The sequence below is a fragment of the Apodemus sylvaticus genome, chromosome 7 (genome assembly GCF_947179515.1).
Source record: "Apodemus sylvaticus chromosome 7, mApoSyl1.1, whole genome shotgun sequence".
In the NCBI taxonomy this organism is placed as follows: domain Eukaryota; kingdom Metazoa; phylum Chordata; class Mammalia; order Rodentia; family Muridae; genus Apodemus; species Apodemus sylvaticus.
In genome coordinates, this window is record NC_067478.1 from 2,707,052 (window position 1) to 2,730,826 (window position 23,775).

Consider the following 23,775-nt stretch of genomic DNA (forward strand, 5'->3'; position numbering starts at 1 on the left):
CCATTCCCACGGATGTGCCAGGGTAAAAGGCCACTCTGACAAGGCAGCAATGACACCCTGTAAGAGGGAAGCCGCCCTCGACCCTGCCTGGAGGCCTCCAAGGGCATCCACGTCAGCCTGCCCACCCTTAGCCCAGGGGCCTGTGCTGGCGACTTACGGGGTTGAGCAGACGGACTCGGGCTCGCTCTCCTCAGCGGCACTGGTGTAGAACTGAAGCAGCTCGTCCTTCATGGACAGCTCATGTCGGAGCTGAGACACCTGTGTGGAAGGAGGGGCAGACCGGTGCGTCCTGGGGCGGCAGTGTCCTGTCTGCACTCAGACGCTGGAGAGGGCGTGGCAGCCCAGTGAGGACTGATTTGCTACTCAAGGTTTCAAAGCCTTGAGTTTGACAACGTTTAAGGAAAGCCCAATCAATCAGTTCTGGGTTGGAAACAGTCTATGTTCTCACGTTTAGACAGAAGAGCAGACAGGGGAGCAGGAGGCTCTGGGACAATCAGAGGGTGACACTGCCTGTGACACTGTTGGCTTCAGAAGCAGCCAGATGGCGGACCATGATACTAAATGAAACAGGAGGCCACTCGCTTCGTCAGAACCTGGTGTCACCTCAGAGCAGACCTGAGGCTGTGCTGCCTCCGGGTGGACTGCCAGGAGTGCTTCACAGACCCTACTTAGAAAACCACACAGCTCTCCATGTGACCGGCACACCTCAGTGTCCCTCGCCAAGCTGGTCAGACCCTCTTCTGCACTTAGCGGTTACTGGGCAGAAACTCGGGGTACAGGAGGGAAGACATGCCTCGAGGCCAGCCACGCTGCTGACTGAAGTTCTCACGTTTAGACAGAACATGGCCATGGCCGTGCCACGCGGCTGATTTGGGCTCAAGGCTTGCAGACAGGGAAGTGGCCACCGTAAAACTTCACACCTGCCCTTCTAGCACTCAGCGCCAGTAAGTGCAGGACCAGGGCTGAGAAGGAGGGCCGGAAATCTGTTTTCTGATGTGGCTGAGGGTTTGTCCCAACTTTCCCATACCACGCAGGGCATGGACTCTGCCGTCCTTGGTGAGTCCACTTGGTTTATATGCTGCATAAAGGCTCTCCCTGCCTAGAGGGACCACTTGATGATTCTCCAAAGGGAAGCATGACCTCATAGCTTTCCAGTTCAAAGCTTCTCCAGGGAAGCAGGGCTTCTCCACTCCACGGAGTAGAGTGCTCTCCACACACGCCGAGGAATTCTCACCCCAGACGGCCATGGATGGAGGCCAGTGGGCAACCACTGTCACCTAAGTGGTATGTCCCTCTGCTCAGAAAGCCCACGTGCTTTCCTTACCTAACAGAGGCCATTTCCCTCAACTGGGGAAGGCAAGAACAACTTTATTTCTCCCCACAACACTACAGCATTCCAGCTTTACCATTCCTGAGAGCAAGCAGACACTCTTTCTTACGAGGGGATTTTAAGCCCAAATCAGGAATAGTTTTAATGAGAAAAAGAAGGAAGACTGGCTACATCTTAGGGTCTTAGATAAGGGCATCCTTTCCCACTAAGGAAGTTAATGGTGGACAGAGAGGAGGAAGAGGTGACAGGAAGAGTCCTCAGGGCTAAAACTTACTGCTAGGAAAACAGGATGAGGGGAGAGATGCCGCCATGGATGGCTGGGCTCTGACCTCCAAATCCCTGTTCTGTCGATCCCAGCCGACTCTATTATGAATTTTAAACATCACTTCCAGAGAGCCAGCATCCTTCCTCCCCACTCTAGGCTCCTCTCGGAGATAGTGAAATAGTCCATGGCTGCCCCTCCCCCCATAGCCATGAGTTAAGATGAGTACAGTGAAATGGCAAGTTTATACAAGGAAGACAAGTTTATACAATGTTGCACTGCTCCTCTGCTTGGTGATACTGGTGTTAAGGAGAACCTGCTTGTTGTAAGGACCCAGAATAGAGGGTCTACATGTCCAGTCTGGGTTCTCTGAGTACAAGTCTTACCACACCTGCCCGTGCTCCCACCCACCTCCCTGAGTGCTCCCAAGCCAGCGGTCCTCACCTCCTCCCGGATGTGCTCCACCTGCTCTTCCAACAGCTCGTTCCTCTCAGTTAGGGTCTTGTTCTTTTTCAACAATGACTGGCCGATCCTCGCAGCCAGCTCCAAATCGCGCTCTTTCTAAGAAAGGCAAGAGGGAGAATGCAGACTTAACCCTGTGCATCCTGGAGGAGCCAACAGGGCTCAGTGTCAGATGGGCATGCCCAGAAACAGTAGGAGAATTAACAGTTCGTCATCCAGGTACTAGACACCTGCTAAAGATCAATAACTTTGGCCACACATGTGCAGGAGCCACGCAGGAAAAGTTGATGTAAGAAGAAATGCTTTAATTATTTGTTAAGTCATTGGTAACACTTCTCCCGACCTGAGAGCCAGTACATGGGAACATCATTGACTCGGATGGATGGGTGGATGGGTGGACGGACGGATGGGTGGGTGCATGGATGGATAAATAGATGAATGCGTAGGTTAATAGGTAGATGATAGATGAATCAATAAATGGATGGGTGGGTGGGTGACTATACCCCTGGGTGGGTGGGTGACTATACCCCTGGGTGGGTGGGTGACTATACCCCCTGAATAAAGCCAAGTGCTGGCACAGGAAGGTGGGCAGGCATCTTTAGCTCACATCAGACTGGACTGAACTGGAACATGTTGAGTTCCTCATTGTAACCAACAAAGCAACAGTGTTTAAAACCACTCAGGTAGGACTATATCTGTTTTGCTTGTTTCACTTTCTTCTTAGGATTTTATTTATTTAAAAGAAAGAGCTCTCTAAGGGCAGAAAACCTGTATTGGCTACTCATACTATTGAGGCTTCCTACATGTAGTAACTGGGTTTCCAGACAGTTCCGCCATGACAACAGGCAGACAGACAGATCCACACAAAGACATGGCTGCCTATGTGGGAAGAAATATGTCCCAGGAGGAGACAGGTGCCAACTCCAAATCTATCCCCATGAGATCCACCTGCTTGCATTAGCTGGGAGGCTGGTACGGTGGAGGACATTTTAGGAGACTACACTGCTTCAGAGTCTACACCTATTTACTTGCTCTAAGAAGAGGCGTGGACAGGTGCGCTGGAGCAGGGGCAGTTGGAGACTCCGATTCTGCACTAGGTCCTAACTACCCTCACGGCCTGAGTGTTCCTCTTCTCCAGAATCTGGAGCACTGTAGTTTTGCTCAAGTCACAGAGCTGAGAAATCACTAAAGTAATCGCAGTTGGTAACTAGCATGTTAGAAATGAGATACTAGCCTGGCAGTGGTGGCGCATGCCTTTGATCCCAGCCCTTGGGAGGCAGAGGCAGGCAGATTTCTGAGTTCAAGGCCAGCCTGGTCTACAGAGTGAGTTCCAGGACAGCCAGGGCTACACAGAGAAACCCTGTCTCGGAAAAACCAAAACCAAAGCAAACAAACAACAAGAAATAAGATACTAAAAAGCTCAAGAGACACAAAAGCAGGTGAGCTTTTCACAGAAAGGGAGGTCAGCATGGAGGGAAGGCAAGTGTGGATGGCGCGCTGATCCGTGGGAAACAGTCTCTGTAAAGCCCTCAGGTTAGGAGAAATCCCCGTCCTCCCCCTCAGCCCGGGACTTGCCCCTTTGCAAACTCCCCACCTCATTGCTTTGGGACACTCGGCCTTGTGCAGTGAACAATCTGGGGCTTCAGATGGCTGCCTCTTCTGACCATGGGCTCAGTCATGTAGCACTGACTGCTCTTCCGGAGGACCCAGGTTCTGGTCCCAGCACCCACGGGCTGCTCATGACCATCTGTAACTTCCCAGAGGATATTATGCCCTCTTTTGGCATCTGTAGGCACCAGGCACACAGTGCACAGACATACACACAGGCAAAGCCCTCATACACATAAAAATAAGCCTTTTAAAAAATTAGAGAAAAATCAAAGTTGTCCCTCTCAAACAAGCAGGGTTATTTGTAATTTTCTAACTCAGATTATTTGTAACTTTCTATCTTGGATTTTTTTGTAACTTTCTAGCTCTGAGTTTTGAGACTAGCACACACCAGCCAGTTAGAGGAGAGAGGGGCTTAGTGCTACCTGCTTGGTGGTGACTCTGATGCACCCTAAGTGCACCTCACGCCCAGAACAGACCAGTAGAATTCATTCCTTACACTGTCTTAGGCGAGAAACGACAGCTCAAAACTGAACCTAGCACAATGCACAACTCCCACACAGCACAGGGGCTAGTCTGGGCTCAGGCTTTGGCTGTAGGTTTAAAGCAAGTCATAAACGCCCGCTACATAGCCTGGCCTTACATGCTTCCTCATCATACCTAATCACACAAAAGCTCAGCACATGTGGAAAGGGAACTTCACATGGCCAAGGGACACACTCACCATCCCGGCAATCAGAGCTCAACCCTGAATTTATCCTCAAGGGCCACGGGGAGACAAGATGGTTTCTCACCTGTGGCCCTTTGTCAGCCTCAGACTCTTGCTGTGTCTTAACTGAGGGGAGGGACAGGAAGAATGGTGTGACTGAGGCTGCCCCAGATGTGAGGACTCAGAGGCAAACTCAAAATTAGCATGAGTCAAAATGGATCCAATCCTCTTGCCTGAAGCTAAAACTGCACTAGCAGCAATGTTTACTTCTCTGCAGAAGCGTGGCCTCCCTCAGCCCAGCTCAGGCCTGTTAAATCCCCTGCTCGGACAAGCCCCCAGCCCAGATGGGGTGGGTGGTAGGTGCCTCACATTCACTACTCACTTCCTGACCTCATTCTCAGCAAAACTGCTAATTTCCAGCAAGCACAGATGTGAGTCCACAATGCAAGGAGCACCTCAGGCAGTGAGGCAGGGAGCACTTCAAGCACTGAGACAAGGAGCACTACAGTCAGTAAGGCAAAGAGCACCTCAGTCACTGAAGCAAGGAGCACCTCAGGCAGTAAGGCAAGGAGCACTACAGGCAGTGAGGCAAGGAACAGTGCAGGCAGTAGAGAAAGGAGCACTACAGTCAGTGAGGCAAGGAGCACTACAAGGCTAGGAGAACTACTAAGCAAGATGCAGCTGGAGGGCATGAAGGGCAAGCCTTCCCAAGGGGCGGGGAGGGCTGGCACCTCAGAGGGACAAGGACAGGCAACAGAAGAGGAACAAACACATGAGGTCAGGAAGCCCTTTGCCCCACTGACCACACCTCACAGCTGCAGGGCCTCTGGCCCCTTGCTCTCCACCAGGCTGGGCGCAGCTATCGCATGCACGCCTACTCTGGGAATCTAATCGTTATAATAATTACCCAGGGCGTGTCTGCAGGATGAGAAGCGGGAAGGGTCAGAAAACCGTTTATGGGTATCAGGAAAGCCCGGAGCTCCTGTGCGGCCTCCAGCCCAGCTTGTCTCGATTGTCTCTGACAGTATTGTTTGAGAGAGGGTCTAGGTGTTCAGCGGAGGCTCACCTTGAATTCCTGGTCCTCAGTCCCTGCACTGCCACACTTGGCTCTGTCCAGGTTTATCAAGGCAACAAGATCCTTGGGTTTCTTTTGAGAATCATAGGTATGGGGCAAGGTGTATGTGTGGGTGTGCCTATGTGTCTGTGTGTGTGTGTGTGTGTGTGTATGCCTTCATGTATGAGTGTGTGTCTATGTGCATGCCTACAAGTTTGAGTATGTCTGCATGCATGTGTGTGCATGTATGTACATGTGTGTGTATGTATGTGCATGCCTGCCATGTATGAGTGTGTATCTGTGGGTCTGTCTCTCCCCCAACCCTGTGTGTGTGTGTGTGTAGGAGTGAGGAGTCACCTCCCATTTCTTGTTGCCAGTCAACATAAATGGAACATTTAGTTCTAAAATCAAGAAAACAGCCAGGAAGAGAGTTTGGCTTTAACCTTAGTGGCAACCTCAGGCTAAAAATACCTAACTCAGGCCCTGGAACACGCCAGTCAAGATCTAGTTCTTTACTCTCTGAGAAATGAATCAAGGTGGCTTGAAAGCCTACAACACGATGTTGGCCCTTGTCACCAACACACACTGGGCTGGCTGGCACTCTCCATGGAGATGCTTAGCCTAACTCCCACACACAGCAGTGACTCATCCCATTCACCAATTTTAGGATAAAAAGTGTAACTATGGGCCAGCAGAAGAAAGCACGCTATAACTGGGGCAGAGAGGCGAACTCTAGGTACATTCCCAATACAGTCAGTCCTAAGGATCTCCTTCCCCACAAAGACCCAACACACACACACACACACACACACACACACACACACACACACACGGCTTGCAGCTGTGCTTGAGTGCCCTGAGAAAATCCCACAGCCCGAAGTACACAGCTGGCTTGTAAACTAGCATTCCTGAACTGAGGCACAGAGCCCAAGCAGGACTGGTGTGAGGTGACTCACGTGACTGGCGGTGGTAGTCAGACTATGAGCCATCCAGCCATCCAGTTCCAGAGAAAGGCAGGGACTGACCTGTGATATCTTATCAGGGCCAAGGACAAAGGGAACAGCTGCTATTTATAAAACACAGAGGTGCAGGCATGATTGCCTATCAGAAATAAAACAAGAAAGCAGTAACTGCAAAGAGGCAGGGGAGAAACTGCTCTGAGGAGACGTGAAGTTCATATTTCATACAGCCATGCTTAGAAAATTAACCAAGGAAAAGTGAATTCTTTAAAACAAAAATGTTAAAGCAAGTCTCTAGTAGCCCAAGCTAGCCTCAGACTCACTAGCTAGCTGGGGATGACCTTCAACTTTTTGTCCTCCTGTACCCAGGCCTTCCACGTGCTGAGACTGCAGGCAAGCATTACCAAGCCTGGCCAAAAATGGAGAGTTCTTCACACAGGGACTCTGTGTAAAGGGACGGAGACCTTGGGAGGGGTCCAGAAGGGGCCTTTGGATGTTAAAGCAGAGAGAAAGGTGGTACCCCACGGAATAACACCCACAATGAGGCCTCATGCACCACAGTCAAAGACTGGGGGCTGCGGATGCCTATAGCTGCAGGGGAGCAGGGCCTGAAAGTAGAGATGTCTTGACAACCAAGAAGCCATATTGCCAAAGACTCAAGAGTTGTCAAATGAAACAGGCAGAGCTCAGTCGTTACGAGCCAGAGCTGAAGTCACTGGGATCCTGGTGTCTGTCCTTCAGACGTAGCTCCCTCCACTCTGAGAATATCTACCCCCAAGAGTGTCTGTAGAATTAATGTAAGACAGATGGACAACTGTTGAGGTTTGGTCTGTTGCTATGAATCATGTATGCCATCTTTTTGTTGTGCAAAAGCTCCTTAATTTACAGCTACAGGTTGAATAAAGATGCCTCCAGCCTGTAGCTGGACAGAAGATAGGTAGGCAGGGCTTCCACTCTTAGGCTTGGGGGTCTGAGGCAAAGACTGCAGATAGAGGGAGGAAACAGAAAGAGAAGTCACCATGGGGTAGGTGGGTCATGAGCGCACGCCCGTGAGGGTTGGCCTGTTGGAGAAAGAATGACCCAGGCGAAACACAGCAAGAGGTATCTTGGGATTATTGACAGGAAAGCAGAGAAAATAGCTTAGAGTGTTGATGTCTGCTCATCTCTGGTGCTTGAAGGCTTATTATAAATATAAAGGTTATGTGACTTTTATTTGGGAACTAAATGATCTAAGGCAGAGTAGGAACACTCCCCCCCCAATAAATATCCACCGCAGACAGACAACAGTTAGCTGTTTGCCAGATTTCAGTCCTACAAATAAGAGACCGATATCCCATAGAAGGAATGAAATCTCACAGCAGGAGCTCGGGCACAAGACTGACCAACACAACGGCTCCTGTGCTTCACCTTCCCTGGACACTCACCTCCTCAAGAAGCCTCGTGACTGCATCGATGTCATTGTATGTCTTAGTCATCTGGCCAACTCTTTCGGCACATAGAACTGCAAGAGACAGAAAAGGCAGTGAGATCACCAACAGCTGTCGGTGGGCCTCTAACTTGGCTCCTCAGACGGTGACATCAGGGATCCAACCCATGCCATCCTTACTGTCACCGGCTCTGTCTCCAGTGATGCTGAATGAACGGCGAGCTACCCACTGACCACAGAGACATGGGCACAGGAGGAGCTTCCAGAAAGCAGCCGTCTGCATAATTATTAAACAACAGTCTAAAACCCACAGGTTCGCTGTGACACACACTCCTTCTTCCTGACTGGCCTAGATTCTAAAGTTTCTGTATCAGCAGCATTAGGGTGCTATCCTTTGAAAATCCACTCCACAATCATTACCTCCATGACTGCTGTGCACACATGTACACATATGCACACATATACACATAAGCACACATGCACACATACATACACATGCACATACATGCACTCACATGTGCACACATGCATACTGAGCACAATTCCATTACATGTACAGCCCACTGCCATGAGAGTCTGCTTATAAACAATAGGTCTGCGCCTTCTCACTCCCTTCTACTGACAGAGGCAGGCTTCAGTCTGCTACTGCCTCCAGGACAATGTTTCCCAACCTTCCTAATGCTGCGTGCAACCCTTTAATACAGTTTTCATGCTGTGATGACCCCAGACCACAAATATTTGCCACTTCGTAACTATTACTTTGCTACTGTTATGAATCATAACGTAAATATCTGTATTTTCCGATGGCCTTAGATGGCCTCTGCGAAAGGGTTGGTCAAAGCCAAAAGGGTCATGACCCACTGTTGGAGAACCACTGCTTTAATTCTGTTTTATTTTATTTTTTACTTCAAATCAATGGCAAGGCATTAATTGGTAGTTCGATTCACACAAAGACTGTCCCATGGTTTTTCCTCTGTGGGGGGAAGTGATCGTATGTGGGTTTAGAGGCAATGAGAAATTATTTTTGAAACCTGTCACTTTGGCTTGAACAGAAGTATTGTGAGAGCGGACGCTTTCCAGTTAGTAGAGCAGCCAACCATAGGACCGGAGTTCCACTCTAAACCCTGCGCTGAAGAGATGGAAATCGGTGCCTGAGGAATGACACTGGAAGTTGACTCCTGACCTCCATGAGCATCCCTACATGCACGCACGCACGCACGCACGCACGCACTAACACACTCGTGCGCACAACTTCACAGTGAGGCTATGTAACATGACCCTGGAGAATAATTCTATTAACAGTGAAAGCTTTCCTAACGACCCACATCTGACTACAGACATCTCTCACCAAGTCACACCCGGAGCCTTGCTAGAGGGCTGTCACTAGAATTTGGCAGCCTGGAAATATTTTAGTGTGCAAGCAGAGCTGACCCTAGAGATGAGCTCAGAGAAACCTGATCTTCTGGAATGATTTCCTAGCTCTGGCAGAGCCTGAAATCTGGTTTTCAATCTGAAGCACCAGAAACCTGGAAGCAAGAGCCTGTCCTCCGCCTCCTCCCCCTCCTCCCCTTCCTCAGCCGCCATTTCCCCAACAGGGTCTCTCTGCTGTCTGGCAGCAGACACCGCCTGGCTCTTTAACCTTCCTCCTTGCCTTCACGTTGGTCAGCAAGGGAATGGCAGGGAGCTGTATAAGGGATGGCCTGATGCTGTCCATGGGATCCAGCTCAGACGCTCTGCACAGCTCGGTGACTCAAGGTCACAGGATATCTCTGCGAAGACTGAAGACCGCTGTGCTACTAGGAACACTTGTGTTTCCCTGGAGCAGCTGTGAGGTCCACACGGAGGTCCCACATGGACGTTTACACGGATGTCCCACATGGAGGTCCCACATGGAGGTCCCACGGAGGTCCCACATGGAGGTCCCACATGGAGGTTCACACGGAGGGAAGGCTCCAGGCTCTTCCAGCCCTGCACTCATCAGCGGTGACACAATTCTGGGATAGGACACATGAGTTGACAGAGTTTGCCTGGCGGGCACAAAGCCCTGGTTCCTTCCCCAGTATCACAGGAACCACACACAGCGGTGCACACGTGCACACCTGAAATCCCAGCAGGAGGGAGGCAAGAAAAAGCAAAACTCAAAAACCAAGTCCGGGTCTCTGCCATGCTCCTGTAACCGCAGACAGACAGTGATGTGCAGTCTCAATGACATGGAAGATGGATCCTCCCGTGCCCTGACCCAAATCCTAAAATGGCTTTAATCTATAGAAATATCACATCAGACCCAAGTCTAAAAAGGCTTTAATCTATAGAAATACCGTGTGTCAGACCTGAGTCCTGAAATGGCTTTATTCTATAGAAATGTCGCATGTCAATACTGAATGCGGAATCAGCTTTCTCTGGTTTCCTTTCTAGTCATCTGTGTGCCCTTCTCTGCGTGTGCTCATTTGCATATACACATGCTGATGGAGCCGGCAGTCCTCGGGTATTTTCCCAAGCCCACACTGTCACCAGGCGCAGACTGTAAAGAGGCTGGGCATGCTCTCTACATGTTCTCAAGATGGACAACTACACCAGGGTGCAAGGACATTCCACAAGACTTGGTCTGTTGCCTGAGCCCAATCACCCAGGTAAAAAAACACTGCTCGCTCTAAGCAAGGATTATGTAAAGTATTTTAGTATGTATGCTTTTAAATATATATATGTATATACATATATATAATCACAACTTAAGGGGAAGTATGTGTATGTATACACACACACATACATACATATATACACACACATATACTAATAGTACACAGTAAGAAAAAACCAAAGCAACCACAAAAATATAAACATTTGACAGACTTTAATTTTGTTTATGCTTTAAAAATGATTCTAAAAAAATAACTAAAGCAACACTATACTATCGAGGGAAATTATTTAAAATATTTTTCAGGAAACACACAGTTAGTTGACTAATATAAGGTCACAGGATCTCTCTGGGCTGACGTTTAAGATAAATTAGTAACAGCAGAAGCCTTCTCTTGGATGACAAAGAAGCATCTTATGGGGCACGGGAAGATGCTGACCTCATCTGAACGTCACGCAGCAATGGATCCAGGCTGCTCTGAAGCCCTCTACTGAGCATGCTCGCTGGGGTCAGTTACTGACCGCACAACTCATGCGATCCTCAGAGCACTTCAGAGTGGTGGCTACTTACACCCTTTCAGGAGTCAGAACATCAGGCCCAGCTGGGGAGCTGCAGTGCTCAAGGTCAGACAGACTCAGCAGGGCAGCAGCTAAGCTCTGTGTCTGGAAAGCTGCTAAGCCTTTCCCATCCACTCTTCCCAGCAAACCTGCAGGGCGACATGTCAACATGGAGGACAGGACCTGACACAGAGGGCACTGCGGGGCTCTGACATATAGTTTGAAGAATGACCCACAAAAGTCATAATTTGGTTTTGCAGGGGTGAGTTTATGACGTATACACTGAGTGGAAGTAAAACTACAAGCAGCAGAGGTGGCATCATCAAACTGGGCGCTTACAATAACCAGCGGAGAACACCCGGGGACGCTGAGCTGTAGCTGTAGCTGGGGTTCCTGATGGAGTGTCTCTCCACGATGACCTTCCCGTGGCTGAGCTTTGCCCTCTCCATGCCTACTTGTGGGCATTTTTACATCACGGGCCTAAGGACAGCAGTGTCCATTGGAACCGGCTTACCTTCTGGCTGTCGGCAAGGACACAAAGCATTAGCTCGTGGGCTATTTAGTTTTCCCCTTCCCTCCCTGTCACAGAGCTGCGGCTCATCTCACCCCCAGACAAGGGGCCTTGGCGGGCACTTGGCACAAACACACTTAGGTCTGAAGTGGGGTGGGCAGCCTGGCTTCCAGAGGCTGCTTCACCGTGTGCTCCAACAGCATAGGATGGTTTTCCCACATAGCGCGCGTCGCAGGTCAAAGAGATCGAGGTTGCACTGTAGGAGCTGAACATCGCCAGTCTGGCTCCTGAACTCAAACAGGGCACCATAAAGGGCAGAGCAAGGCCAGTGAGCACTGATCGGTGGCGTTCAGAACCTGCACGGCAGAGGAGGGAGCTCCTTGACCTTGGAGAGGTTTTCAAAGAAGGTGGGGGCAGGAGCCCAGGCCCCAGGCAGGCTCCTTAACTGCTGGGTCTTAGGTTCCCTTTTCCAAAAGATGAGGAGGGTGGAGCCAGACTGGTGGGGAAGGAACAAAGCTGGCTTTCAACTACAAGGTGAGCAAAGGAGACTCTGCTCTTCACGTTTGGCTTTCTCTCTCCACAGTGGCCTAGGCCATGCTACCAAATCCACCCCAAAATGTGTCCAGAGAGAAAATAAAGGGGCGGCTACCAATCTCTATAATAATTAACACAGGAACACTACAGTCCATATGCTAATGAAGGAATTAAATGCATCCTGCCTTGCACAGCAAGTCCTCAGGGCACACCCTCAGCCTTCTTCACTACCCGGGACTCTATCCCGCACCAGCCTCATGCACAGGTTCAGTGCGGGAGACACTTCAGAGATAACCAGCTTGAAGGGTCGAAGGGTGCAAAGCCCTTCAGGGATCTGGGATTTTTAGTTAGGCATAGAGGCATGCACCAACGATGCCGGTGTGCAACTTAGCCAGGCCTACGACATAGTGAGACCCTGTCCCTGAAAGCTAAGGATCCAGACTTTCACCACTGGTCTATAGAAAAAACCACTGGAGGGTTCTCACAGGACAGCACCGCTATGTGGATTATAGCTCAGAAAGCATGCTGGCCCGGAGTGGAATGGCTGGGTATGGTGCACATGGCAAGCCCGGTGAGGTGCGTTAAACCTGCCAGATCCTTCCAGAAGGCTCCTTCCTGGGTGACAGTAAATGATGTCCTCCATGGGGACCCTGTGAGATGAGACTTTGGAGGAGGTTCAACAGAGTGCAGGCTCCTCCACCTGGCTGGAACACAGCCAACTAGAGCCATCACCCCCCCATACCCCCAGCCCCCCATAACCCTAACCCTAACCCTAACCCAATGAAACCATGGCTTTGGGACAGTCACAGCACCGTAGAGTGAGCTCTGAACATTACTACTAATGTCACAGAAGGCCTGATGACAGATGCCCTCCTGGGAGCCAGCTGGGCTGCACTGAGGTTTGGGAGATTCCACGTTGAGGGGCTGGAGGGGACCAAGGCTTTCTTCCTGGGAAATAATCCTGGGTTGGCTGACCAGAGAAAGGGACTCCTGGCACTAGGCTGAGGTTCTAAGGGGTGCTTGGATCCAAAAACCAAGGTCTGATGTTTATGCAAATTAAGCCACGCCCCAAATAATTTTGAGAATACATACTGGCGGACCCCAGCTCTCCACTAAACCTTCCAAGCACCTGTATGAGCAGCATGATGCTGACCACAAGTGACCTTGGCTGAGGGCCCAGACACAAACCCCTACAAGCAATGGTGGTGGGGGTCACAGGGTCAGGCTGGCAGGAGTGGGAGGAATGAGAAGGGGTATAAACTAGATGTGACTGGCAAAGGCTAGAGCAGACAGCATAGTCAGGGTGCTGGGCTGCAAGGGCAGAGAGGCAGTGCACTGAGGGCAGGGTGGGCAGTGAGGAGCTCCCCAGGTCCAAGGCTGCCACCTTCTCTTCCTGAGGGACCCTGTGTCACCATGTCACATTAACAGGCTTGTAAGCTCCTCGACACTGTGACCTGATTGGACGTCTTAGGGAGACCATGCTCTTCATCCATTTTGGTAGAATAAATATGTAGCTGCTGTGAAGACACCCTTCCCGTCAGCATCAACATCCTGTGTCTTCATGGGTTGTTGGCATGAATACATGAGCGAGCATCCTACAGATCTGAATATGTATGTATGTGCATATGTATGTGTGCACTTGTGGGTGTGTGTGTATATAAACAAAGACATTCCTAGCCCTTAAGAAAATATCATTTCCCCATAACTCAAAGGCCACGCAGCCAACTTCCATGGATGGAGGTCGTGCAGCTGCCCATCAGATCTGCAGGCATGGCTGCCTGGACTCTGCCTTGTACTTATATCACTTAGTTAAAGCACGTTTTCAACAAAGTGTGCTTTAAAAGTCAGACTCTGATGTCAGGTGGTGGTGGTACACATTTTTGGTCCCATTTTTACCCCAGAGGCAGAAGCTGGCAGATCTCTGAGTTTGAGGCTAGCCTGGTCTGTGGAGGGAATTCCAGACAACCAGGGCTACACAGAGAAACCCTGGCTAGAAAAACCAAGAAAAAAAATAAAAAGGTTCTAATTGCCTCCCCAGGAGTTTTTCCTCTTGTCACTTGTGCCTTATAATTTATAACTTGTATTATAATAAGTGTAGGCCAGCCAGCAAAGATGGCTCAGTGGGTAAAGACGCTGGGTGCCAAACCTGATGACTTTAGTTCAATCCCCATGACACACGTTAGTAGAAGGAGAGAGCTGATTCCAGGAAGTTATCCCTGACCTGCACACACACACATACACACACACAAATGTATTAATGCAAGAAAATATTTGGAAATATATTAAGCAGACATATACCCTAGAAATCCTGGAATGCCCCATGGAAGCAGCGGTACGTGTCAGGATAAGAGGCAGCGCTCGCTCCAGTCTGACCCTTGATCCGCAGGAAGCAAGCGCAATAAATCCTACGTCTGCCCTGTTCACAAGGGTGGTGGGTGGAGGCCCAGGACCTGGGAGCCACAGCCTAAAGGCTCCCTATCAAATCCTGGTTGAGTCACTGCACAGACCAGGTTCACAGGTCTCGCAGAACAAGCGTCTCGTAAAGCTAGTCTGCACACCTTTGATTTAACACGTTCATGTCCTGCTTAAAAAAATGTACCCAGCTCAGCCACTTCCTGCAGCAAGCAGCCTCCAGACACAGGACGCCCAGGACCATCTTCCTCTGGAGCAGGCAGCTGTCCACCTCCATGCCAGGTGCTCACACCCACTCCCCACAGGCTCATGCACATCCGGTCACGCCACTCTCCATGCCTGCCCTGGCCCCCGCACCCGCTAGTTCCTCTGGGAAAGCTGTCTTTCTCTCACATCTCCATCTGGGAATTCCCTGCGCTTTCCACAGCCTAGCAAGAAGGAAGTCCCTCTGGGCACCTGACACCCTAGCTCCGTCTCTCCTCTCTAGCCCACGTCTGTGAAATGGACCAAGAACATTTGTCAAAGAACCAATCATTGCATGGTTATTGTGACTGCTGAACAGGAGCAAGCCCACAGAGATGTGGGGCTGAGTAGGCTGAACACATTGCCAGGGAAACCAAGACTCTACGAGGGGGAAACAGATTACCTAAGGTCACTGGGCCTTTCGAGCATCCTAAGTATTTGCTGGAGGGAGATGAAGACATGCCTCTGCCTAAACTGAGCATGAATGTTCATGGCCATTTTTACAGGCAGAAAGTAGAAACGACATACATTAACTGTTGGATGAACAGAGCGTGGTATATCCATCCCATGGAATATTGCTTAGACATAAAAAGAAATGTGGAACAAGTACACACCACACTATAAACAAACCTCAAAATCTTTATCCTTGGGAGAAAAAAAAAAGACACGAAATATTGCTTTGGTCTAGGATTCTGCTCATACAGAAAGTGCGTTAGCATTTGCTTAGGACTGAAGCTAATTGTAAACACGTGTGAGGTTCTTACTGGGGAGAACTGCAGAATCTAAGTATGAATTACAGGAAGGGTTGCACAATTCAGAGCATTCATACAAATCATGAAACTACCCGGTAACAATGGATGAATTTTATAGAATGTAAATTACATCCTGGTATTTTCAGTAACCAAATACATGCAAACTAAACCACACAATATCCCTACCACTTCCCTATAGCAATGTAGCAATGTAAAAACATTCTTTTGTTCCCTCAGCCCTGACTAAGCCTCCTCTGGGCTGCAATGGCATTGCCAGCTAAGGTTCCAGGAACTGCAGGGGGTCCCGCCCTGCACCAGACACGGGCGATGCCCAGAAGAAAACTGGAGAGATCTGTCTGCTTGCAAAGAACAGTCCATTACTACCCAGTGCTCCAGAAAGGGGTGAACACATGTCACCACCCCAAAATGCAACCGAGTCCCCTCACCTGGCCCTGAAGCTTCCTGCAAACAAGCTGACAAGAAATGAAGAGGGAAAGTGGCAGGGAAAGGTGAATGCTCGAGACAGAGACCTGGGACCTTGGTGAGCAGGAGCTGGGACACTTCTCCCACACCACCAGAGCTTCTGGCCTGCTGGCTTCCAGACAAAGGCACACCGTGTCCCAGAAATAGCTGTATGGGCAGAGGCTAGCTGAGAGCCAGGTTCGCCACACCAGCAATCCAGGAAGCCCTGTCCTTGTCTGTGAGGTGACCAAAGGAGAGAGACAGCAAAATGATGTCTCACAAGTGCCATCAGTTCTGAAGCCAGGTGACTACTGTGCTGACTGGCTTCCCCTCATCCCGGCAGGCCGAGAGGCTGAGGGTGCCAAGCGAATAACTAAAGTCAGAGAGGGCCGGGGACCTGACTCAATGAGCAAAGTGCTTGCCAGGAGAACACATGGACCGGAGTCTGGTCGCCCAGAAACCAGGTGAAAAGATGGGCAGTCCTCGTGCTGAGTGGGGGTGGGGTAGGATCTGAGTGTTGCTGGACAGTCCAGGCAACTCAGTGAGCTCCAGGTTCAGCGAGAGACCCCGCCTCAAAACATAAGTGAAAATTGATGGATGAAGACACTTGATGTCAATTTCCTGGTCTCTACATATAAATGCATGTACACTTGCATGTGTATACACACACACACACACACACACACACACACACACACAAATAGATGAAGACACCTGGTATCAATCAATTTTATCAATTTCTGGTCTCTACATATATATGCATGTACTCCTGCATGTGTATGCATGTGCGCGTGTGCGCACGCACGCGCGCGCGCGCACACACACACACATACACACACACATATATATATATATATATATATGAGGACACCTGATATCAATTTCTGGCCTCTATATACACATATACACATGCATGTGCACCTGGATGTGTATGCACACACACACACACAGATAGAGATACCTGATGTCAATTTCTGGTCTCTACATATACATGCATGTGTACCTGCATGTGTATACACACAAATACACACAGCAGAGAAGAAAAATAGGAGCTGACCATTACTGAGATTAACAACATGCCATCTGGGCACTTTATAAACACCATTCCACTTACAGCCAGGACAAGCCTGCAATGCAAACAACAGACCCATGTGACAAATCAAACAGAGAGTGGGGCCAAGTTTCCAGCTCAAGGACAGACGGGGTGTAACTGTGGACTTAACACAGTAACCACAGGCCTCACCCCAGACTGGAACTCTAGTGTTGACCTATGGTGGCCACTGCTCCCCAAGGCTTTCACTGAGGACTAATCAAATTGCTCACTCCTGGGAATGACCAGGCCCCGGCACTTGACCAAGTGTATATGCATGCCCTCTCCTTCATAGCTGACAGCCACCCTAGAGAAGAGCCCACCAGTGTCTTTAGAGCTGTTATGGCGTGCTGGGGGCTGACCTGTTTTCCCCACATATGGCCAGAGTCTACGATCTTTTAAGCAAATAGATGGACCCCTCAAAGAAGTCTTGACCTGGTAAGGTAAGACACACCCCATACATTAGCACAACACAGAGCGGCTGCTAGGCAGGCAGATGGTGCCAGGCAAAGATGCTATTGGGGAGTTAGATAGGACCCGAAACCCACGAGTGGATGGATCTGCCAAAGGACCCTAAGACAGAGACCATGGATGACCTCTGCACAGGGCTGGCTTAGGGGTGACACTAGTGCCCCACAGTGGCTCTGATAAACCCATCTAGTTTGTTTCTCGCTTGTGACTCTACAGGGAAGTCCAGGCAGCACCCCTGCATCCTGCAGTTCACAGTGTTATACTCCACAGCCAGCAGGACCCAAGCCGCTCAGCTCTGCACACAGAACCATCCAGTCTCTGTGGGGCTGAGCCACCCCACCTTGCAGCCCAGGAGTCCCTTTGACCTGGAAGAAAATGCTCCATTTATACCACCTCCCAGGCTTCCCCAGGGGCTCGGCTGGAGACCTTGGCTAAGCAGCAGATACCGCCAGGCTTTCTACTGGGCTCTGGCCACGGCTTCCCATTTTAGCTTCTGGGTAGTACTCCCACTGAAAACTTCCCACGAGTGGCTGATACCACAATTCTCTGATGCAGGGGCCACTCTGGGGACAGCAGGATGCGTATGTTGTCGCCTCAGGGATGCTAAACCTGTTAGAACCAGAGCTGTAAGTGCCAGAGCCTGAGCCTCAACAGCCTGATATACCAAGTTCAGCTACAAGTCCTCAATAGGTCAGTTAAACAAACAAGGAACAGCAAAAGGCAGAGAAAGGGATCACAATCAACGTGGCCACAGTGGGGAGGAGAAAGCTAAAAGGGTGCCGAGACCTCTGAACCCATCTGAACCCAGGGTCCTGGCATGAGGTTGAGATTTAACTAGGGGGCAAGAGGCATGCATTAGCTAAGTGTCCAAGATCAAGGTACAGTCTCACGGCCATCGCCGTCCCAAAGCCAGTCTCCCTGGTGGCCTGACCCGCTACCAACCTCCTTCCTCTGACCAGCACAGGTTTCTGCCCTTTCCTTCTCCCCATGAGATGGGGGAAATCCCCACTTCTTGGGACCCACAGTCTATACCAATAGGAAGGGCCCCAGTGTCTCTTTGGAACAGCCTGCTATTGGGATTGTTACGTTCCCACCTGGCCTCTTAGTTCACTCCGGCCTGTTCTGTGCACTCTTTGCAAATCCTGGTTTCGAGCAATCCTGGAGGACACCTGCCTAGACTTTCACAACTCATTTTGCAACCGGGGCTAGGCCAAGCTTGAGGAGGAGAAGGCGCCAGGCTTCGGGCACCAGGCTTCGGCAGGCATTTCCTTGAGAAAGCCTGAGGCCTGCCAAGCAGCACACCACAGCCTCTACTCTTCCCTCCTCACACCTTGCCTTCCTCGTACCAGTGTGGATCTCAGGCACGGAGAGGCTCTGAACACTTCCTTCACACGGTTCAGCTCTGCCATCTGAGCAGGCCACACAGCACTGGTATCGCCTGCATGTGCTGCAGCTTCCCAGTGGCCCGAGTCACTGAGATAAAGTGAGCATGGGGTCTAGAAGGGCTGTTGACACTCCCTCAGAGAAGGAGGTGGAGCTGGGTCTGGGACCCTCACATGACTGTCCAGCCCCTCTTTCTAACCAACTGCATGGAATCCTATCCTAACTGTGTATAGCCTTGGGGGCCTCAGGGAGGGGCTAGAGAATACTGGCTGGGGTGGACATGAAATGGGGCTCCTTCTGTGCAGCCATTGGGGAGCCATCATCCATGCTGGGTGCAGACCTTCTAGGGTGGCTGCTCTGGGGTCACTCATGCTTGTGGACAATGCCCCTCATCCGTGCCCCCAGCACACTGACCAGTGTCCCGGGGTGCACTCTGGGGGAATTGAACTTTGTCACTGAGACCTTGGAAAGAAGGGGTAGCCCTTGTACCATCCCCTCAGGGTCCTTCAGCTGAAAACACAGGCAGGATCTTCACCCCAGGATAATAGTTGGGGAAGCTCCAGGACAGGGCCAACCTGGTTTCAACTGCAAAATGGAGATGTCTATCTCAACCTCAGTTTTTTTTTCTTCACGACTCAGTGAGTGTGTCAGATGCACTGAAACACCGCACTGCACACCTAGCCTCTGTATTGAAGGGTAAGCAGCTGAGGTCAGAGAGTGTGCCTTGCACGCTCAGGCCGCTCGGAGGGAACCACGAACTAAGGCGTACTGCATCCACCATGATTGTGAGCAGTCAGATCGTTGGCTCCATGCTTCTGTCTCTGACTGAAAGTGCCTCCTTTAGATGAGCTATCACTGTAGCCAAGACCTCCGCAGCCACTTCCCTCTGGCCCCACCATCACTGACTACTTTTCTTGCCCTCCTAGACCCGTAGACGGAAAACAAGACAGTCAGTAGAGCTGTGACCTACCTGGTCCTGCCCACTGGCTCTAGGAGGTACCACAGCTTCCCAGCAAAACTGACCAGGAAGTCACCCACACCTTGCCGACCTGAACCACAGAGTTCTGTTGGGCCAAAAGTGAGCCTCAAAAGTCTGCTTGTTGTATCTCAGTGACAATTAAGTATCATTTGTCTTTTGAAGTTACTATCATTTAAAACATACCATTTGAGCATTATCAACTGGGCAGCCAGGAAGACTTTACTAGAGAAACAAGGAGAATGAAGAGACAGATAAGAAACGGTGACGTAATTGTCATCTGTGGTAAGACTGCAAGAGCAGCAGCAGCCCCCAACCCAGCTCTCCAGCAGCTGCACAGTCTCAGGAGACTTGGGTGAGCACTGGGCATGGAGCACCCAGAGTGCAGGAGTGTGAGGTCCGGGGTAGGATCAAGATTGTTCATGCCTTAGAACCTGGGAGATGCTTGGAATTGGAGAGGCAGCTGGCCAGCAGCACCTCTGGCCAGCAGAATTGGAGAGAGCTGCTCTGCCTGGTGGGACTTCTTACGGACTCTGTGTCTTCCCTCCTGTAAGCCTCAGATGCAAACTACAGCATACTTAACCCTACAGGGTTCTTGTAAGGGCTTAAGATATGAAACCACACAGGGCTGGAAGGATGGTTCAGTGGTTAGGAGTGCTTACCAATCTTGCAGAGGGCCTGAATTCTCAGAACCCACACAGTGGCTCACGGCTGTTTCTAACCCCAGCTGCAGGGGATCTACTATCCTTTTCTGACTTCTGTGGTCACTGAAATCACATGCACACACACACACACACACAGCTTAATGCCTTATGTGATCAAAACAGATTGAGGCAGATCCAAGTGGGCAAAACTCAGATTTCTGGGGGAAGCTGGAAAGGGGTGCTGAGATGTTCTAGGAGCCCCAGGGGGCTGTTCTACCTGGGCAGGAGTCCTCCTTGGACATCAAGCCATTTGCACACCTGTTCCTTTAAGAACTTACTTAAAAGGTAAAAGAACGTGGCAACATCTGTGGCCAATCTTGCCTGGCTAGACACTAACAGGAAAAGGCTCAAGTAGTGTAACTAAAGGCAAAGTGTAGCATTTACCATCCTCCAAAATGTCCATGGTATCGTTCGGTTCATGGGTGTCCGCCAAGATGTCCAGGGTGTCCGGCTGCTCAGGGATAGCCGCCTTCTCTTCATCCTGACAGCTGTACTCAAAACATTCCTCTTCCCCTCCCACGCCTCTCAGGGACATTGTTGAAGTCGTCCCAAATCGGAAACATTGTCCTAAGGGACTGTCCTTGGGAGAGCCTTTGGCCACCTGACCAGAGGAGCCATTGGGGCCCAAGGCACACAAATTGGGCTCCAGCCAGGGTTGCAGACATGCCCTGGCTTGGCAGGAGTGGACGGGTGTGCACAGGGCCACCCGCCCAGCATCACTGAAAGAAGGAAGGACAGGGTGTCTCACAGGACCCCGGAGGCGGAGCACAGTAGGCGGTGCACCTGTTGGAATGGCAGCACCCTGCCAAATGCCCTGGACACAGAGGGGAGCCAGGCAGGAACGTATGGTGCCCTGAGGTACACTCTGGGCCTTTCTCCCCCTTGAGAAGAACAGGAATGGGAGCGTCCTGAAAGTCTCATAGCAACTGCAAAAGAAAACACCAGCCACGCCTGGAGCAGGTACACCTGTAGGTCGGAAGGCGCTGGGGCTGGTGTGGGAGGAGTCGCCCTGGCAAAGCATTGCTCAACAGCTCTGAGCAGAGAGACTTCCTGTGGGTGTGTTTGTAGGAATCTGAGGAGACTGTTCAGAGCCAAGGACTGTGGGGATGGGGGTGTGGGGGGCAGGAATCCTGACTTCTCACAAATGAAGAAGGATGTGCAGGAGCCATCACCTGACTAAATACCACCACCCAGGCCTTCTTGGCATAACAAGTGGCACATATTTTCCTCATTATTCTGTGTTTTATAAACCCCACATTCCCCTTCAAGCTGTGTCCACAAATCCAGAAAGATTTCTCTGACTGCTAGAACAAGAAAAGAGAAAAACTGATCGCCTAATAGCTTACAATGGTGCCCCAAGGAAGAACCACAGTTTAAGGTGTATGCTGGCAGCAGTTCCCTGCACTGCTTGAGTTTGCCTGTCACAGACACCAACACAGGCACTCCTATCGGATTCTCTGTGAGGTGGCCCTGACCAAGCACTACAGCTGGACATCCCCGGGCCCAGCCTTCTCCAGCTGCACGCAAGTCCACACCTGCTGGCCTCTTCCATCTGTCCAGCTGTCGCCAGGAGCGAGACCGCGGAAAGCGCTCTATGCAAGGCGAAGGACTAGGTTTCACTCCGCCTGGAGGCTGAGGGCTGAGGACCCTGCTAAGTTACCTGAGACAGCCTGCCACAGAGGCGCTGCCTTCATAAAGGCTAGTATGAAATCATTCATGAGTGCCCAGCAGGACGCCCCAGAAGGAGAAAGATTTTACTTAAAAATTCCAACTAGGGGTGGATTATTATACTTCGGTTAGAATTTCAGAACGTCAAAGCGAATGCTCCATTTTAACACATTAAGACTGTGTTTGGAAAAGACAATGTCGCAGAAAATCACAGGCAGATTTCAAGATTAGAATTTCAAATTTTTTGAAAAATTATGTATACAAGGTTTAAACCCAAGGTTTCCAAGAGTCAGGCATGGTACCACATGCCTGGATACCCACCCAGCACCAAGGAGCTCAAGGCCTGCCTAGGTTACACAGCAAGGTTGTATCTCAAATACACCACACACACACACACACACACACACACACACACACACACAGAGTCAGTCAAAAATAAAGTTTAATCTTAATAAACACTATCAAATCATGCTTACTGATTAACTTTAAGAGATAGTGAGCTAGGGTATCAGGGCTTTTCCAGATGAAAAAAACTGGTTGATTACTCCAAAGTGTGGGAAGGACATATGAGGCAGGGGGACACCCCACCCAGAGAGTGATTCATCACCACATATCTGGACTGCTGGATGTGTAGGATGCAGTACGTAGAAGATAAAGGACAACAAAGGCTTGTTTCACTTGTCCAGAAAAACTCGATTCCATTGATCAATGAGTTATTCACATTCATCTTTCAGTTTAAATTGAAGGTGTTTTTAACAATGCAGTCCAAGTCCCAGTCTACCTACACACACCTCTCTCTCTCTCTCTCTCTCTCTCTCTCTCTATCTCTCTCTCTCTCTCTCTCTCTCTCTCTCTCTCTCTCTCTCTCTCTCTCTCACACACACACACACACACACACACACACCTTAGGATATCGCCGTTTAAGAATCTTCCCCCCAAGCCAGGTGTGACTCATGTCAGCAACCCCAGCACTCAGCAGGGTGACGGCAGGGTGACTGACACAGGAGGGTCACTTAAAGTGGGCTCAAGCAAGACTACACACTCCTACAAAAATAAAAACAAAAAAGTTCCCATAGTCTCTCTTATGAATGCTCTCAAAGGCACAGCGCACCTCCCCAGAACTAAGCAGGGCTCTGCCGTGTGAAAAGGAACCAAAACCCCTGATTTTTTTCATCCAGATTCCCCGGACTCTAAGACTTGACACAGCTGTCTTTCCCTCTCCACAGAGAGCCACGTCCTCTGGTCCTCCTTTAGTGAACTGACCCGGCTCATCCTCCTTCAGCCTGGGTCTGTCTCAGTCCGGCTGCTGTGCGCTGGTGTCCAGACAACACTTGTTTGCACAGAGCACTGTGGGCCCATTATGGAGGGTTGTTTCCTGGTGACCTCAGTTAGGACATTTATTCTGTAATCTTAGCCCTCTGTAGGTGGAGGCAGGAGGACCACAAGTTCAAGGTCTTCCTGGACTACAAAGCAAGTTTAAGGCCAGCCTGGGCTACAAGAGAACCTGTCCAAAAAGAAAAAAAAAACAAAAAACAAAAAACAAAAAACAAAAAAAAAAAAAACCGCT

General features: G+C 50.2%; 1 protein-coding gene across 4 annotated transcripts in view; it reads right to left on the reverse strand.

The window, feature by feature from the left end:
• Trak1 (trafficking kinesin protein 1) overlaps window positions 1-23,775 on the reverse strand; it is a 99,105-nt gene that overhangs the window by 31,321 nt on the left and 44,009 nt on the right. For all 4 annotated transcript variants that reach the window (XM_052186949.1, XM_052186946.1, XM_052186948.1 and 1 more), the window contains exons 3-5: window positions 7,809-7,885; window positions 2,037-2,153; window positions 158-258 (exon numbers count right to left, since the gene is read on the reverse strand). In XM_052186949.1, coding sequence (XP_052042909.1) covers window positions 158-258; window positions 2,037-2,153; window positions 7,809-7,859 — 269 coding nt within the window. In that variant the 5' untranslated portion in view covers window positions 7,860-7,885. The remainder of the gene's footprint in view (window positions 1-157; window positions 259-2,036; window positions 2,154-7,808; window positions 7,886-23,775) is intronic.